At 40.4% G+C, this 15,532-nt stretch overlaps 1 protein-coding gene across 3 annotated transcripts in view; it reads left to right on the forward strand.

Annotated features, from left to right (window-relative positions):
- abr (ABR activator of RhoGEF and GTPase) overlaps positions 1–15,532 on the forward strand; it is a 135,082-nt gene that overhangs the window by 76,835 nt on the left and 42,715 nt on the right. For all 3 annotated transcript variants that reach the window (XM_083927026.1, XM_083927027.1, XM_083927029.1), the window contains 8 exons: positions 588–640; positions 2,105–2,245; positions 3,277–3,398; positions 4,959–5,127; positions 6,796–6,915; positions 7,410–7,485; positions 7,637–7,741; positions 11,016–11,090. In XM_083927026.1, the coding sequence (XP_083783152.1) occupies positions 588–640; positions 2,105–2,245; positions 3,277–3,398; positions 4,959–5,127; positions 6,796–6,915; positions 7,410–7,485; positions 7,637–7,741; positions 11,016–11,090 (861 nt within the window). The remainder of the gene's footprint in view (positions 1–587; positions 641–2,104; positions 2,246–3,276; positions 3,399–4,958; positions 5,128–6,795; positions 6,916–7,409; positions 7,486–7,636; positions 7,742–11,015; positions 11,091–15,532) is intronic.

The raw sequence follows: 15,532 nt of genomic DNA on the forward strand, positions 1-15,532 counted from the left end.
TAGTTTTGATGCCTTCAGTGTGAATCTACAATTTTCATAGTCATAAAAATAAAGAAAACTCTTTGAATGAGAAGGTGTGTCCAAACTTTTGGTCTGTACTGTATATATACATATACATACTGTATATATATATATACAGTATATGTATGTGTGTATATACAGTATATACATGCTTTCATTTGTGCTGTTTATGTTTGTATCTGAGTGTTTCAGAGAGTCTCTCTTAAAGTCCAGCGTCCACTCCAGGCAGGCTGTAGTTTACCTAGTAGCAGCCTAAATATGCAGTGAAGGAAAACAGTTTTTGAACCAATAAGAGGCTGCAGCATCAACTCAGGATATGGACTGCATGTCAAGAAGCCTGCCTATGGACTTCTGAGTGTGTGTGTGTGTTTTTGTGTCCCTTCATTGTGCAGTGCGAACTGATGCATTCCCTCACGTTCAATCTGTAGGTTTTTGGAAACAACAATTATATGATCCCCTCTTGATCCCGATGAAAACTGTATTTATAGTGTGTGTGCGCGTGTGTGTGCGCGCGTGCATGCGTTACAGTGACTCAAACTCAGAGCCCTTCTCTTCTCTCTCCACAGCTCTACTCTACAAGCCGATTGACCGTGTTACCAGAAGCACCCTTGTCCTTCATGTGAGTACACAGTTTACACTTCCACTGCTTTTAAGGATCGTTTCACCCAGATTACAGAAAAACAAGACACTGATTCTGGAGATGAGAAAGTCCAAGTCTATGATTGGGTACTTTAGATGAAGTGTACTATTTTCTCCACTACTTTTATTTGACAGTATTAGTTACTTTTCAGATTAAGATTTTACATAAAGAACAAGTGTATAAAAAAACAACACATAATGTTAGTTTGTGACCCCTTTACAAAAAACTGTCTTGTTGTGGCTCCTTGTCACATTTCAGCCCCCACCATAACAATATAATACTATAATTAGAGAACAAATTATAAATCGGAAATATTGTTATTGTTCAGAATTTGATAGAATATCCGCTGTGGCTATACCACTACTGCACTAGCATGTGTTTTTAAATAACCAAGGCACTTCAACAGTGAGCAAAATTAGAGAACAGTAACCACTGTGTCCGAAGAGAAGATTTCATCAATGTTTTCGCCCACAGGTCATCACTAGTTTCTCACACTGCTCTGGTTTGATCTTGGTCCGTTCTTCTTCGGTATCTTCCACAGTTCACTAACTGGAGTGGGTTTCTTAGACTTTACTTTGTTGCCAAGGATTTTCCAGAGATTCTCTATGGGGTTTAGATGGGGTAAACATATTCACAAAAAAGCTAAATGAGAAAATGTGTTTTTTAATCTCTCTCAGGCACACTTACTCAAAACCAAATAAAGAGTTTGCACTAAAAATATTTTTCATTCTTCACAGAAAACCACCCCTGAGAGTAAAATTTAGACTCTTACAAATCTTGACTCTTGGTAAGCAACTCCAGACAGCAGCAGAATTGCTGAAAAACCCAATCCTGCTTTTTGTTGTTTATCACATTATCCTATAAGCCTGCCTCTTTGGATGAGTGATAATTAAGTGGAAACTGACAGTAAAGCGTGCAGAGATGCCTGGATGTGTCTGGCTATGTTACAGGAGTTTATTGCATGACTACTTTTGCATAAAGCTCACAGAACAACAACGTGACCAGTGCATCCAAGGCTGGCGTGTGTGTGTTTCTAAAAAGATCATGCTCCTGTCATTCATGCAAATGAAGAGGCGGTGAAAATGGGCAGTGTTTTTAGTTTTTTTCTGGAAGGAAGGCGGCAGCTGTCCTGTCCTGCTATACTGATGAGAGCAGCTTCAGTAAAAACTAGGAAATTAGAATTCAGTCCAAAAGATATGTGTGTGCCGTGCAATTATGTTTTGAATAAGAAGACCTAATTCAATCAGAACTTCTGCTTGTGCTTGGAAGGAATTTTGTTAGGAAGTGAAAATGGATTTCTAAAGATATGCATGAGATATTTTTACATTAGGGGACCAGCAATTACTTCTGTGATTTCACAGTACAATAAAGTTTAATGAATTCTAGCACAATCTATGACTGCGTGCCTCTATTTAACCAAGCATGTTTATGCATGTGTTGCAGGACCTGCTGAAACACACTCCTAAGGACCACCCGGACTTCCCCCTCCTGCAGGACGCTCTGCGGATATCTCAGAACTTCCTCTCCTCCATCAACGAGGAGATCGACCCTCGCAGGACTGCTGTCACCACGCCCAAAGGAGAGGTGTGTGTGTGTGTGTGTGTGTGTGTGTGTGTGTGTGTATGAATGAGACAAATTAGCCTAATGTGTGTCTCATTTACATTCAAAGTTAGGTGCTGAGTCAAACGGTGCAAGGAGAGAGCCTCAATGGTAGAAAAAGTGATAATATTGTATAGGATTACATACTATAATATTTGCTATTATGTGTATTAGGTGCCCTGAGAAGTTTTCTTGGAAAAAACAAAACAAAAGTTGAGTAACATTCAATGTTCACCAAAATCATTGTGTATTACCTAAAAAGTAATTCCAATTTACCAATTTAACCAATTTCACATTGCACTACTGTAACATAGTCACACCTCACAATGGTCAGTATAAACAGGTTGGAAAAAAATCTAAATTGATGCAGTAGAACACATCCCAGACATCCCTCTTCCTTGTCACATCCTGGCGCCTACATCACCCACAATGCAACTCGATCCCCAGCAGTTCGATTATTGGAAGTGTTATTATGCTATTCCCGGCTAATATAGCCTTGAGCAGAGATGAGGAGCGGGTATAGCTGGCTGGTGAGCTCAGTTCTTCCTAATTCCACACCCCCAGATATTTTTTATTCTAACTTGTAGTCTTTTAGGCCACTTATCAGACTTCACACAGCTCCCTCTGGAGCAGCAAAAAGGCTTTATACTCTGTTTAATACTCCCCAAGACCTGTAAACACATTACTTTGATGTGTAAAATCAGTGGAGTTCTTGTTAAATCTAACAAACATCTAATAAATAAGAATAATAAACAACTGTCAGGCCTTTGAGGAACACTTACCTAATACAGACATTTGGAAAAAGAGTGTAGAGCAGTGTAGTGATTTCAGAGTTGGTGTATTCTGATCATTTTCCTTTGTGGCCATAATGTGATGATACCATCTCAAAATCCATTGATCTCTTTGAAAACAAGGCAGTTTTGACCAAACTTACCATTGTTTGACCCGTGTTGTGTCGATCAGCATCGTATCATGCTCTGATTGGACAACAAGAGTGACATCAGGTGTTCTCTTAGGCTCGTCAGCTGGTGAAGGATGGCTTCCTGGTGGAGGTGTCGGAAAGCTCCAGGAAGCTTCGGCACGTATTCCTCTTCACCGATTTGCTACTCTGTGCCAAGATGAAGAAGACGGCAGTGGGGTGAGTCCACTCCTTCCACAGTGCATTTACCATAGAGCCATTTGAATGAGTACCTTTAAATATCCACTATTTTAGGATTACCCTCTGTATGTTTCCATCTGTGTGTCATTCTTTTTGCCTTCCACATCGGCACGTCAAACCGCGACAGGGAAACAAAAAAGATGACACTTCACAGAACATCCTGTCTCTCTTTTTGAAGCCTCACTAACAAGAGAAAGGCTAGCAGGCGTTTTGCCTGGAGAGTAGCAGATATACACAGTGAACAAAAAGTGAAGACGAAGGTGTTACTCAGGAGTACAGGCAGAGGGTTGTGCATTTCAGGAAGCAATCTGTTTGAGCTCGAGGCCAAGTGAAGTGACACAAACGGAGGGACCGTGTTCTTGTGTGTGTGTTGTGTGGTCTGACACATATCCATAGATTAAGTGTCACATCAACGGGATTGTGTGTTGCTCACCTCGTCAGCACGGCGGCAGCTTTTAGCCCGATTGGATCTTATTTTGGTTGACATTGTCCATTTGTCTGCGTCATTTGCAGCCACTCACTTGGAGGAACACATAGCGTTGCCATAACTACCAGACCTGTAAATCAGACTGCTAGGAGCCACACAAGCCGCACACACATGCACGCACGCATGCACGCACGCACACACACACACACACACACACACACACACACACACACGTACACACACACACACACACACACACACACACACACACACAGTTAGGGTGTCATCCAGAAACTCAGTCACATTGGGTTAACTCACTGAGATCCTTAATCCCATTGTATCCTGTCATTATCTCTGTTCTATCACTTCTTAATTAATCATCTTTACATTGACTCTGCTGTTCCACCTCCTGAATACATATTTAGTCATCTTCTTTATGCATATTCTACTGTTGCTGTTGTTACTCAAAGCTAAGAGATTGGATTTGACAACGCCTTCATGTTCTATTCAGTTAATGTGTCTAACTGCGCCCCACCCTTTTATATACTGTGTGCAATGTCTGCAAGTGTGACTAGAAATGCTGTAAAAAGAGAAGCACTAGAAAGAAAATGAATGAACGGTTTTGAGGGTTGTAAAATAAATGAAGCCACTTGGACGATAAAGAAATGAAGAGCCCATCTTTCCTGTGCTGCTGACAGTGACAGTGAAATGCAGACCAGTTAATTTTACATCTTTGTTCCTTTATTTGATACAATCCAACGATACCCATCTAAACCCTTTTGTGTACAATAATCTATGTTGGACTCGTAACATATGAGAATGTTGTTTCCTGTGTGGATTCTCATAATGAAGCTGCTCAAATTGGCCTCCTGATGAAGGTGTCACACGGGTAAAGAGATGACTGTGCAGCACCCAGGAATGCTAATGAAAGTCTCATTAGTGACAAAATAAATCAATCTCCTCTGTGTTTTTTCACTGCCTTTGTTCTGCAGATCTTTTCAGCGTTTTTTTGTCCTCGACTGATTTGTTGAATCTTTATTGTATTATTAATTCCTCTTCCTCCTCCTGAATCCCTATATAACCCCATCGTTTCATTCTTTCCCTCTCTGCAGTCGCCATCAGCAGTATGAATGCAAGTGGTACATCCCTCTGGCGGACTTGACTTTCCAGACCCTGGACGACTCCGACTCTTGCCCCAGTATCCAAGTCCTTCCCGAGCATGAGATAGAAGAGATGAAAATCAAGATCTCAGTCTTAAAGAGTGAGATACAGAAAGAGAAGGTAATCCTGTTGGTTTTTACCAGTGTGTGAAACCTCTCTGAGAAGGACCTTGAGCTCATTAGCTGGGGTCCTTTTGTATCACAAACACACACACACACACACACACACACACACACACACACACACACACACACACACACACACACACAAACACAACTGACTCAGGAGGGAAGTTTTGACTAATGTGTCCTGTGGAACTTTGATAGCCATCTATGTATTTATTGTGGCATAAGCAGACCTCTATGGAAGACTCTGATTCCTGACTGGAAACACTGCACCTTCCTTTTAACTCAGAACTTGTCCACACCTTTGTTTGTCTTAGACAGGGTCGAGATAAGGTTTATTGTGCCATGTGGGGAAACTCTGGTAGGTGTACAAAAACACAGACAGATGTGGATTCAATAGATCTTTACGCTCTATTCGTATTATTACTGAAACATTTTGTTAGTACCAGAGGATTAAAAAAAGATGCCATAAGCCTCCAACATTTTGGCTGAGACACACTGAAGGCTTCAGGGGCAGAGAGTTCCTGTTATTCCCCTCTCACAGCGTTAAAATCGCCCACCAGGACCGCCGCTGGTATTTGGAGTCAGAGCAGTGAGAGATTAAGCTGATTGTATCCAGGCTCTGACTCACAGCTTCCTGGTGAAGGCTGGGAGGATGTGTGTATTTGTTTTCCTTCAATACTGACAAGAAAGCTGAGATGCTTGAATTATATATAGTCAGACTCTCACAGCACAGCGCTCATTTTCAGGGGCTTTTCTTGAAGAAAAAAGGAAATGTATAGATAAGCCAATACCATGCTGATAGGAGTAATGCCATATGAATCATAACATTTTGGAAAGTAGGCACTAAATCAATACCAACACCACAGTTTTATCTCAGAGCATACTCATGCTTATTCAGTGGACTACTGCGACATATTTGAAAGTTCCTGTTCCTGTTGGATATCCACTTAAAGTTTCATTTCATTTCAGCGTGCCGTTTTATCATCCAGCATCCAACCAACCACAGCTGTGGATGCACACATACTAGATTCACATTACAACCCCATTTCAGTCTCCTGTTATGATTTAAGATCATGGAGAAAAAGCAACATGTGCCTACAGATGTGGACAAACCCCAGCAACCAATTGTGAACTAAAAAAAAACGAACACACAGTCTAAAATCTTGCTGTAAGAAAAGCTTTTCTATCCAAAATATATACGGCGATTTCTTCATTCATACAGTAGGTTTATGGAAAAATGAAACCAAGGCTGCAACTGCAGATGTTGTTTTTCAATCAATCTCTGTCTTATAATCTTATTTTTCTATTGTTCACTAGAGTTAGCGTAGACCTAGTCTGACTCACCGGATTTAGACTGTGGGTGTAAGCCTCCCACCATTCCCATTTCTATTTTGCCATGGCGCCGTCGCAGTATTGAGGACTTAGTGCCGCCCGAGGCGATAGTGGTTGGTTTAAAAAAATACAAACAAGCCAGAAAACGTTCCCCCTATAGCAGATTTATAAGCAGTGCAGCCAGAGATGGGTCTGGCTATGCAAGGCTACCAAATACCTTAGTGATGTCTCAGAATCAGTTCACAATGTCACTATGATTAATTCAGTATCAGTTTCAGGACTAAATGAGATTCTATCTCTGTTTGCCGGTTTGTGTACGTGTGTTTAGAAAGCACCGAAAGGTCAGAGTCGCGTGGAGCGTCTGAGGAAGAAGATGAATGAACAGGAGTCGTGGCTGCTCCTGCACTCTCCCACCATCCCCTTCCGCATCCACAACAAACACGGAAAGGTAACGTGTTCGTCCCGTCACTCTCTGAATCCTTGAAGCTGCAACACTTCAGTTTCACCACTAGAGGGAGACAAGTACCTTTCAAAAGAGTTAGATTTAGGTTTCCTTTATCATGTTACAGTATGAGATCATTCCATACCATAGCTTTTCTAGTGGTTCTGGATGCATCTCAGCTTTCTGTATAAAACGTGCAATGCTCTGAAATGTCTCCTGTATGACTGTTTTTTTTTTCCACAGCTCAGTAATGACTATAGTGCAGAGATGATGTGTTTATACTACAGTATATATCAATCCACCTCATTGCCCATTTGCACATACACATGTACATATTTGTTCATAACTTATTTATCTACTTATTCTTAGTCACTCTTTTCTTTCTTTTTTGTCATTGTGCAATGTCCGCTCTACGTGCCTTACCTTAATTACCCCTTGGGGATAAATAAAGTTTTCTTGAATCTTGAATTTAATAGTGTTTTTTTCCTGTGTGTATTCAGAGCTACCTGTTCCTCCTCTCCTCTGATTACGAGAGGTCAGAATGGAGGGAAAGCATCCAGAAACTCCAGAAGAAAGGTAACTTTGAGTAGAAATGTGCTATTGGTCATTTCTGTCCTTAGAATACATTGTGTGCTCCATCTTAAAGTGGTTTAAAACCAAGTTTTAGACACCGTACTGCGGAAAAAGTGAAAGTTTGACTGTAGCTGTGTGGTTTCTGTGTGTCTAGATCTACAGGCGTGTGTATTAAGTTCTGTGGAGCTCCAGGTCCTCACCAGCTCCTGTTTCAAACTCCGAACTGTCCACAACATTCCTGTCACAAGTAACAAAGATGGTAAGAAGCACTCCCACACAATTTCTTCTTTATCCTCTACCTGCTATGTTTGGACGCTTTGTATGTTTCTCTTGCTCTCTCCTTTTTTCCGCAATCACAAACACACACAGTCTCCCATTGCTCCTTCCTCTCCTCTCTGCTTTAAGTTTAAATTCACACAAAAGCGCCTATTACACTCTCAGCATAAAAAAGCCACATAATGAGAGAGTGGGGCTTTGCAGGAGAGAATCTGGGTTACAATATGTTTCTCATCTAGCTCCTAGCGGTCAATGCCATGCAGTGTGCCGGCGGTACTGAGCTCTCAGCTCCTACATGTTTGTTTTTGCTCCAGATCTCCACGTTGCACCACTTCCAGAGCCTGGTGGTGACATTAAAGCCATCTGGCCAACCTACTCTGATCTCCCTGAATGGCACAAGGGTCTCCGCTTTCATGTGCTCACACAATACACATGTATAGATACAGAGCTGGCACACGGTCTTAATCTTTCTCTCGACATACACTTACTTACTTTACTTTTTCATCAATGGTATCTCTGTGCAAGTGAGCCATTATTTTGACCTCCCCCACCACCACCTCTCTCCAACCTTCTCAATCCCAATATGTCTTCAATATGATGTTGAATGACTACAATATGCGAGGAAGCAAGGAGGTGTTACAGTTTTGCAGCAAATGGTGCCAATGTGCTCTGCTAGTCTCTTTTTGAGTTCACATGAAATGTTTTGCGGAACATAAAATCAAACCTTTTGTTTTGCTAGTTTGCCTTCTTCACGGGCGCTGAAATGTTCAACACGCTCAACATTTATAGTTCCCATAAAAGAGTCAGTGAAGGGGAAAATCATATCCATCCCGCAGATCCCTCCAATTGATAACCTGCTTAGAAATCAGGATAGAAGGTCATTTACATGCACTTTTGAAGCTCTTATCAAATACCAGTGTCCTCATTTTGAGTTTTTGTAGCTTTGAGAACAATATTAGACAGCAATATAAGGACAATATGAGATTTTTGAGATTGATATCAATACTGATTTTAGAGGGAAAATTCAGAGATATGTACATTTTTGAGCTGGAATGAAAACAGACTTTTTCTATGTTGATTTAGCACCGATATGACTCTGCAAAGGTACAATACAACTTAATTAAAAAATGTTTTAGCATTATTTTATATTATACATACCATGTATTACATTTACAAACAATTCTAAAAAATGAACACTGAGAAAATTAAATATAAATAAATACAAATAAAAAATAATAATATAAATAAAAACATGTTCAGTATCAGTCATTTGCTGACTATTTAATGAAGGATAAAAAAAAATATATATATATATATATATATATATATATATATATATATATATATATATATATATATAATATGACACCATTTCTAAATTGCCCCAAGCATTGTTTTCTGCATTATGTTTTGTAAAAAAGATTTCCATGTCAGCACATATGGGAAAACATATACAGTGATACCCAGCGATATGTCTGTGACAGGTCAATAAGAGACAATAATATAAGATTTATTTTTATTCATTCATGTGCTCCAAACACCGATGTGAATTTCCTTGACTTTATTTTCAATAGCAGAAGTGATTTGATTGACTTTGTGTCCTCTCACCATGAACTCCTCCTCCCATGTTTCTCTTTAAAAAAAAATTAAACCCTCACCTTTTTTCAATGTAACAGGTCCGTCATTTTGATTTGGGTTGTTGATATTTTCCTTTTTTCCCGTGGAGGTGATATCCCTGCATGTTTAGACCCAGCTCAGGCCCCAAGTCTTGCCCTAGACTTTTGAAACACTCCTCATTATAAGGCAAACATAAACACACACCTCAGTGACATGTGAAGCAGGGAGCACAGTAGGGGTTTAAATGGAGACCAGCTGGTGAAGGAATGTTTCTCCTGACTAAGAGGATGGATGATAATGCATGGACTCTTAAAAACTTAAACGTCCATTTGAATCCTTTGTTAGGATTGTTATCGATTATCACATATTAGTTAATGGATTCCCAGTTTATTGTTCAGGTTACATTTTAATTGAAAGAAACAGATCTCTAAAAGCAGCGCATAGGCCACCTGGAAGCTGAACATTTGAACCTTCTCCCCTGTCCCTTATATACAACACACATACTCGCATTAAACCCTGTGGGGGGCAGACTGCTCTACTCTCAGCCGCCTACAGTGGAGCGCCAAACACTCCTGAAGCCCTCCATCGTAGTTTATTTACCAGGAAACAGACGGGCTTCAGAGGCCTCCACCAGAGCAAGAGTGTATCCCTTCATGTGTCTGTTGGCGGGACGGGGGGTACGTGAGGCCACCCAATAAACGTCCACCCACAAACCTCCATTGGAGGCCAGCTCAGTTGTTATGGCAGAAGACTGTGCTTGTTGATGTGAGGACTGATACCGATCTGACGAAAGCTTGTGATAACAGTTCATTTTCACTTAAATGAGTTATTTTCCACAGCCATGTTCTGGCACGTTGGATTCAAGTCTTGGCTGATGCCGGCTGAAGTTTAGTGTCTCCAATCAAACATAAATTGGTAACTGGAAGTTGGAATCGGTGAGAAGAACAGTTATTAACAATATCTGATCCATTATTAGTTTGGACCACCCAACCTGAAATGAATGAAAAGCACACATGCCTCCCACTGAGAAATGTATTGTTGATCAGACGTTTTAAAACGTGTAAATGGTTCGAGGCGTTCATGGGAAAATTAGGCTCATTGTAAATCCCTCAGAACACACTTGTTCATGAGGAGTTTGAGATTTGATCATTAGCATAAAGTACGCTCCAAAATTAGCCTATAAGGATGCCTTCTGCAGCATTTGCGGCCGGGTTTAATTTATGAAAATGTTACCAAAGACAGGCAGGACTGTGACAGAAATAAAGAGGGAATGCTTTGTTACGAAGTTGGTAACATCCTTCTGAAGTAAAACGGTCGACTAATACGAGGGGATGTGGCAGTAATGGAGATATTAGTCAAGAGAATATTACAGCCTACAGTAGGTGATATTACACTGTCAGGGCAATAGAGGATGACACAGGACAGCGTCTGAGTATTTGTAGGGCGTAAGACATCTGAAGCCAAACTGTGATTGAAATGATACAGTGGTGCTGCCCAGTGGGCGGTGCCTTTTTCTTTCTTTCTCTCTGTTTAACGCTGCACTGCTTTATGTACACAAACTGTGATTCTGAATGACTTTTAAATGCAGCACGTCACCATATTGACATGAGCGCTCACTGCTCTGTGTGCTCGTTTTCCAGATGAGGAGACCCCTGGCCTGTACGGCTTTCTGCATGTGATCGTCCACTCTGCCAAAGGATTCAAGGAGTCAGCCAGTAAGTCGTCCAGAAACAGCATTTTTTTAACCCTTTTTTTAACCACACTTGTGCACACACTCTGCTCACACATAGCGGCTCTGCAGATACGTGTCTGCCAGCAAAACACATGATCTAGTCAATCGCTGCAGTCAGTTTCCATCACACAGCAGCCCAATGCAGAGGTGGCCAGATGGATGGATGGTGTACAAGAACACAGATGATAAGAGAGGGAGAGCAAAGGAGTCTCAGTGGAAGCCACAGTGGAATTCTTGTGGTTGTTTTCATTTTGCAGACATCCCAAAAACACTCAAGGTACATGAAAATGAAAGAACAACAATTTTAAAACTGAACTGCTGGCAAACATAATGCCAGTTGTCTCTGATATCACATACTTCACACACATGCTCCTTTGTAGAACGACGTGTGCAGATCCAGCTCTGTGTTTATTGTCAGCTGAGTGTGATGTTGGCAGGAGCGTGCAGACGTGTCAGTATTGGACAGCTGGTGCTGCGGTACACTTTGTGTACCGGTTCAAGTATCAAATATCTGGGAAAAGAGACAGAGATGAAGAAATGTGATTTCCTCTGTTTCCATGACAGCCTTTAGAATATGAAAGCCGGCCTGCTAGAATTTCCCGGGTAATGGATTGGAAAGCTCTCTCCTCTGAAAGCCTGTTTGATCCTCGATGGAGCGCAGAGAGCTGAAGGGTTTAAAAATGAAGAAAGTGTGTGTGTGTGTGTGTGTGTGTGTGCGTGCGTGTGTGTGTGTGTGTGTGTGTGCGTGCGTGTGTGTGTGTGTGTGTGTAGGGAAAAGTTTGGTAGATACAGGTTTCACTGATGCAGTTTGATGTCAGTGTGTCTAGTGAAGCGAAGAGAGGCAGAATGTGGCACGCAAGCCATTAAAAGGTAGTGTGGGGTGGATGATGTGTTGTTGTTGTCACTCCTGTGGTGATGATGATGATGATGATGATGATGATGGTGGCCACTACAGACCATTTTCTCCTTCCTAAATCCTGTTACTCTCTTTAATGGACAGAGAAGCTTTGTGTCCAAATGAAATTGAATCTAAAAGGGGTAACACGTTACGCACACATATTCCCCTTTAACTAGTTGCTTATTTACATCCAAAAGCTATAACAGTGCTTAACACTGCAAATACCTTTACCTATGATGGTACATGATGCTCAGGGTGTCTGCAATCTACTGGTTTTTGTTTTGTCTCCTTAAGCTGCTGCGGTGTGTGTGTGTGTGTGTGTGTGTCCATGTTGGTGTGTAAGCATGTTGTTTTAAATGTGTCTTTTAAAGGTCGAGTCTTTTCTTTTTGATGCTTTTAATGTTAAATTATTTCTGCACTTTTAAGGGATTGTACTGTAAATTTCGTTGTACTGGTACAATGACAATAAAGACAATTCAAATTCAAAATTCTAATTCTAGTTCATATTAAAGTGTAATTCCAGCGCAAAATCATCCTATTGTCTTTTTCGGCACTGGCATACATCAAATAAGCCATCGAGACAGTTTTTTTCATGTATGAACTATTAACAGAAATCTGGTAGAGTCGCTAACAGCCGGAGGTGGTTAACAGTGATTAGCTCGGGGCAGTACGGTGAAGGCATTAAAAGGTCTTTTTTAACCACTAATACTGCTCAAAATAACACCAAATCTCTGCAATAGCATGAGAAGAGTCCTTACACAGAAAACAAATCACCAATGGGCTCCATCCTTTTGGATTGCCTTTGGTCACCGATTTTAATGGACTTTACTATGAGAGGAGCTGGTACTGGGACCAGTTGGTAAGTCTTTAAAACACTCTTAATAAACTCTGGGTTCACTCACTACGTTGTTGGTGCTTTGTTTTATGTGTAAGGACTCTTCTCATGCTACTGCAGAGGTTTGCTGTTATTTTGAGCAGTATTAGTGGTTAAAAAAGCCGTTTTAATGCCATCACTGTACTGCCCTGAGCTAATCAGTGTTAGCCACGTCCTGCTGTTAGCGACTCTGACGCATTTATAGGTTCATACACGAATAGAACTGTCTGGATGGCTTATTTGATGTATGTAAGTGCCGAAAAAGAACCTGGGATGATTTTGCACGAGAATTACACTAATAGCATATGGGCTCATTATTAGTCATTTTAAAGCACGCATTAATGTTTTATTTAGCCTGGACATGTTCTACAACAACTAGGCTTTAACTTTAGGTTTCCCTCAACAACCTCCTAATAACTGCTTATTGATATTAAGAAAGGAAGTTGTTGTACTTGTATTATGATCTTTAGATGCTTTGCTAAGTATGGGCCTTATAAGGTGGTGGTACCACCAGAGTAGGCATTCTTCCTTAAAATCCCTTAATAAATAGGGTCTATTGTAATGTAACAAAACCCAGAACTACAAGTGTTAACAGTGTTCAAATCAATGGGGGTCAGAAGTGAACAGAGTGTAAATATCAGGGTTGTGGTGGAGCGTGAATGCACTTACTGTATGCAGAGTTTATACATGTTAAAAGCCTTTCTCCGACTGTTTCACATCAGGTGAAGAAAACAAACGAACCCTCCTCTTGACTCCAGTCCAGCAAAAGAAGTAACTGATGCTGATTTCAGCAGAAAGACAAAACAAAGAAAGTCAGCATGGACGTCCCACAGTGTTTAAAACATGCTGCATGGAAATATAATGTGATAGTTAAAAGACCATATGTGCAACTAAAGCTTTACAGGCAATAGTTCAGAATTGATATTATTAGTTCTAATGTATGCTTCACTTCAATTTACACACCCCAGCTCTACATCCCTCCATGGGTCTCTCTGTTCATGTATTAGTCACACTGCTGTGCACCACTGCTGCACCTGTGTTTTTAGGTTAGGGCTTAGCTGTGTGTGTGTGTGTGTGTGTGTGTGTGTGTGTGTGTGTGTGTGTGTGTGTGTGTGTGTGTGTGTGTGTGTGTGTGTGTGTGTGTGTGTGTGTGTGTGTGTGTGTGTGTGTGTGTGTGTGTGTGTGTGTGTGTGTGTGTGTGTGTGTGTGTGTGTGTGTGTGTGTGTGTGTGTGTGTGTGTGTGTGTGTGTGTGTGTGTGTGTGTGTGTGTGTGTGTGTGTGTGTGTGTGTGTGCGTGTGTGCGTGTGTGCGTGTGCTGACTGTACCTTTGATGCGTAAATGAGTACGTTTGCCCGGCCTTTTAATTACCACTACAGCTGTTTGTCTTCAGTTAAAAATTTTATGTTAAGTATAAAGAGTTTATTGAGACTTTTATTATGCATTAATACATTTTATTAATACAAACCTTTTACTTTTACCCACTTCACTTAATTGAGCATTTTCTGGAAAATGATTCAATTGTTATGTGTTGCATTAGTAGTCATTTGAAGTGTTGCATCGTCTGGTTTAAACATTTATAAACATTTTGTATTCAACTGACTGTTGTGTCAGCAGTAGTGTTAGGCAGTATGATCAAAAAATGTGTATCCTTTTTTGTAAGAGTTTGACAGTATATCACAGTATTTTTAATATTTTTTGTATGACTGGGCCTCACTATAGGTTTATCCTACTGCCAGGAGTACATAGACTATATATATATATATATATATATATATATATATATATATATATATATATATATATATATATATATATATATATAATTGTAGATGTAGAGTTATTAGTGATACAATTTTTTTATTTGTCACAAACTGTTGCGTCCTGGTGTTTTGCCCTGTGAAAGACTGGGTTATTAATTCATGTGTTAAAAGGTAAAATAATTAGTAAGAAGGAGAAGCAGTTAATACTCAATACACTCACAGCTTTCCCCAAGCTCTTCACAGCAGCAATATTATATATTTTTCTGCCTTTTGAAGAGTTACAGCAATTGTTTAAGCTTTGCACCAGTATGATGGTACATGTCAAATTCATATCACACCCCCCAGCACTAGTTAGAAGTGTGTGTTTGTTAACCTCTTTCAGAGATAAATGGATGTTGGTAACATTTTTAATATATCCCTGTAAAGTCCTGATTATCAAGCCCATCCAGCGCTGTGTGGCACTATGTTTTGAAAACACCTCTGTGACATCTTTCTCTCTCCTTTTCTTCCTCCACAACCGGTGCAGACAGATGTCCGTCCTCCATAGAGCTGGGTCTGTCTGACGTTCCTGTCTGTAATAGGGAAGGTTTTCAACGCCACAGTACTCTACGGGGGAATTGTTGGGTCTCTGTAAACCATAAATAAGTCATAGAGTGTGGTCTTTACCTACTCTGTAAAGTGTCCTGAGATAACTTTTGTTATGATTCGGCACTATAAATAAAATTTAATTGATCATATGGGGGACATTGTGTTCAAAATACTGCTGCTTTTATAATTCCCTCTAATGCCACAAATGACTAAATTACACCATTTCCTCCTGATGTAACTTAATGATGGGATCAAATTCCCTTTTTTACATAGATTTTGTGCGGCGATGTTGTGTAACTTAGCCT

Source organism: Echiichthys vipera, assembly GCF_963691815.1.
Source record: "Echiichthys vipera genome assembly, chromosome: 14".
Classification (NCBI taxonomy): domain Eukaryota; kingdom Metazoa; phylum Chordata; class Actinopteri; order Perciformes; family Trachinidae; genus Echiichthys; species Echiichthys vipera.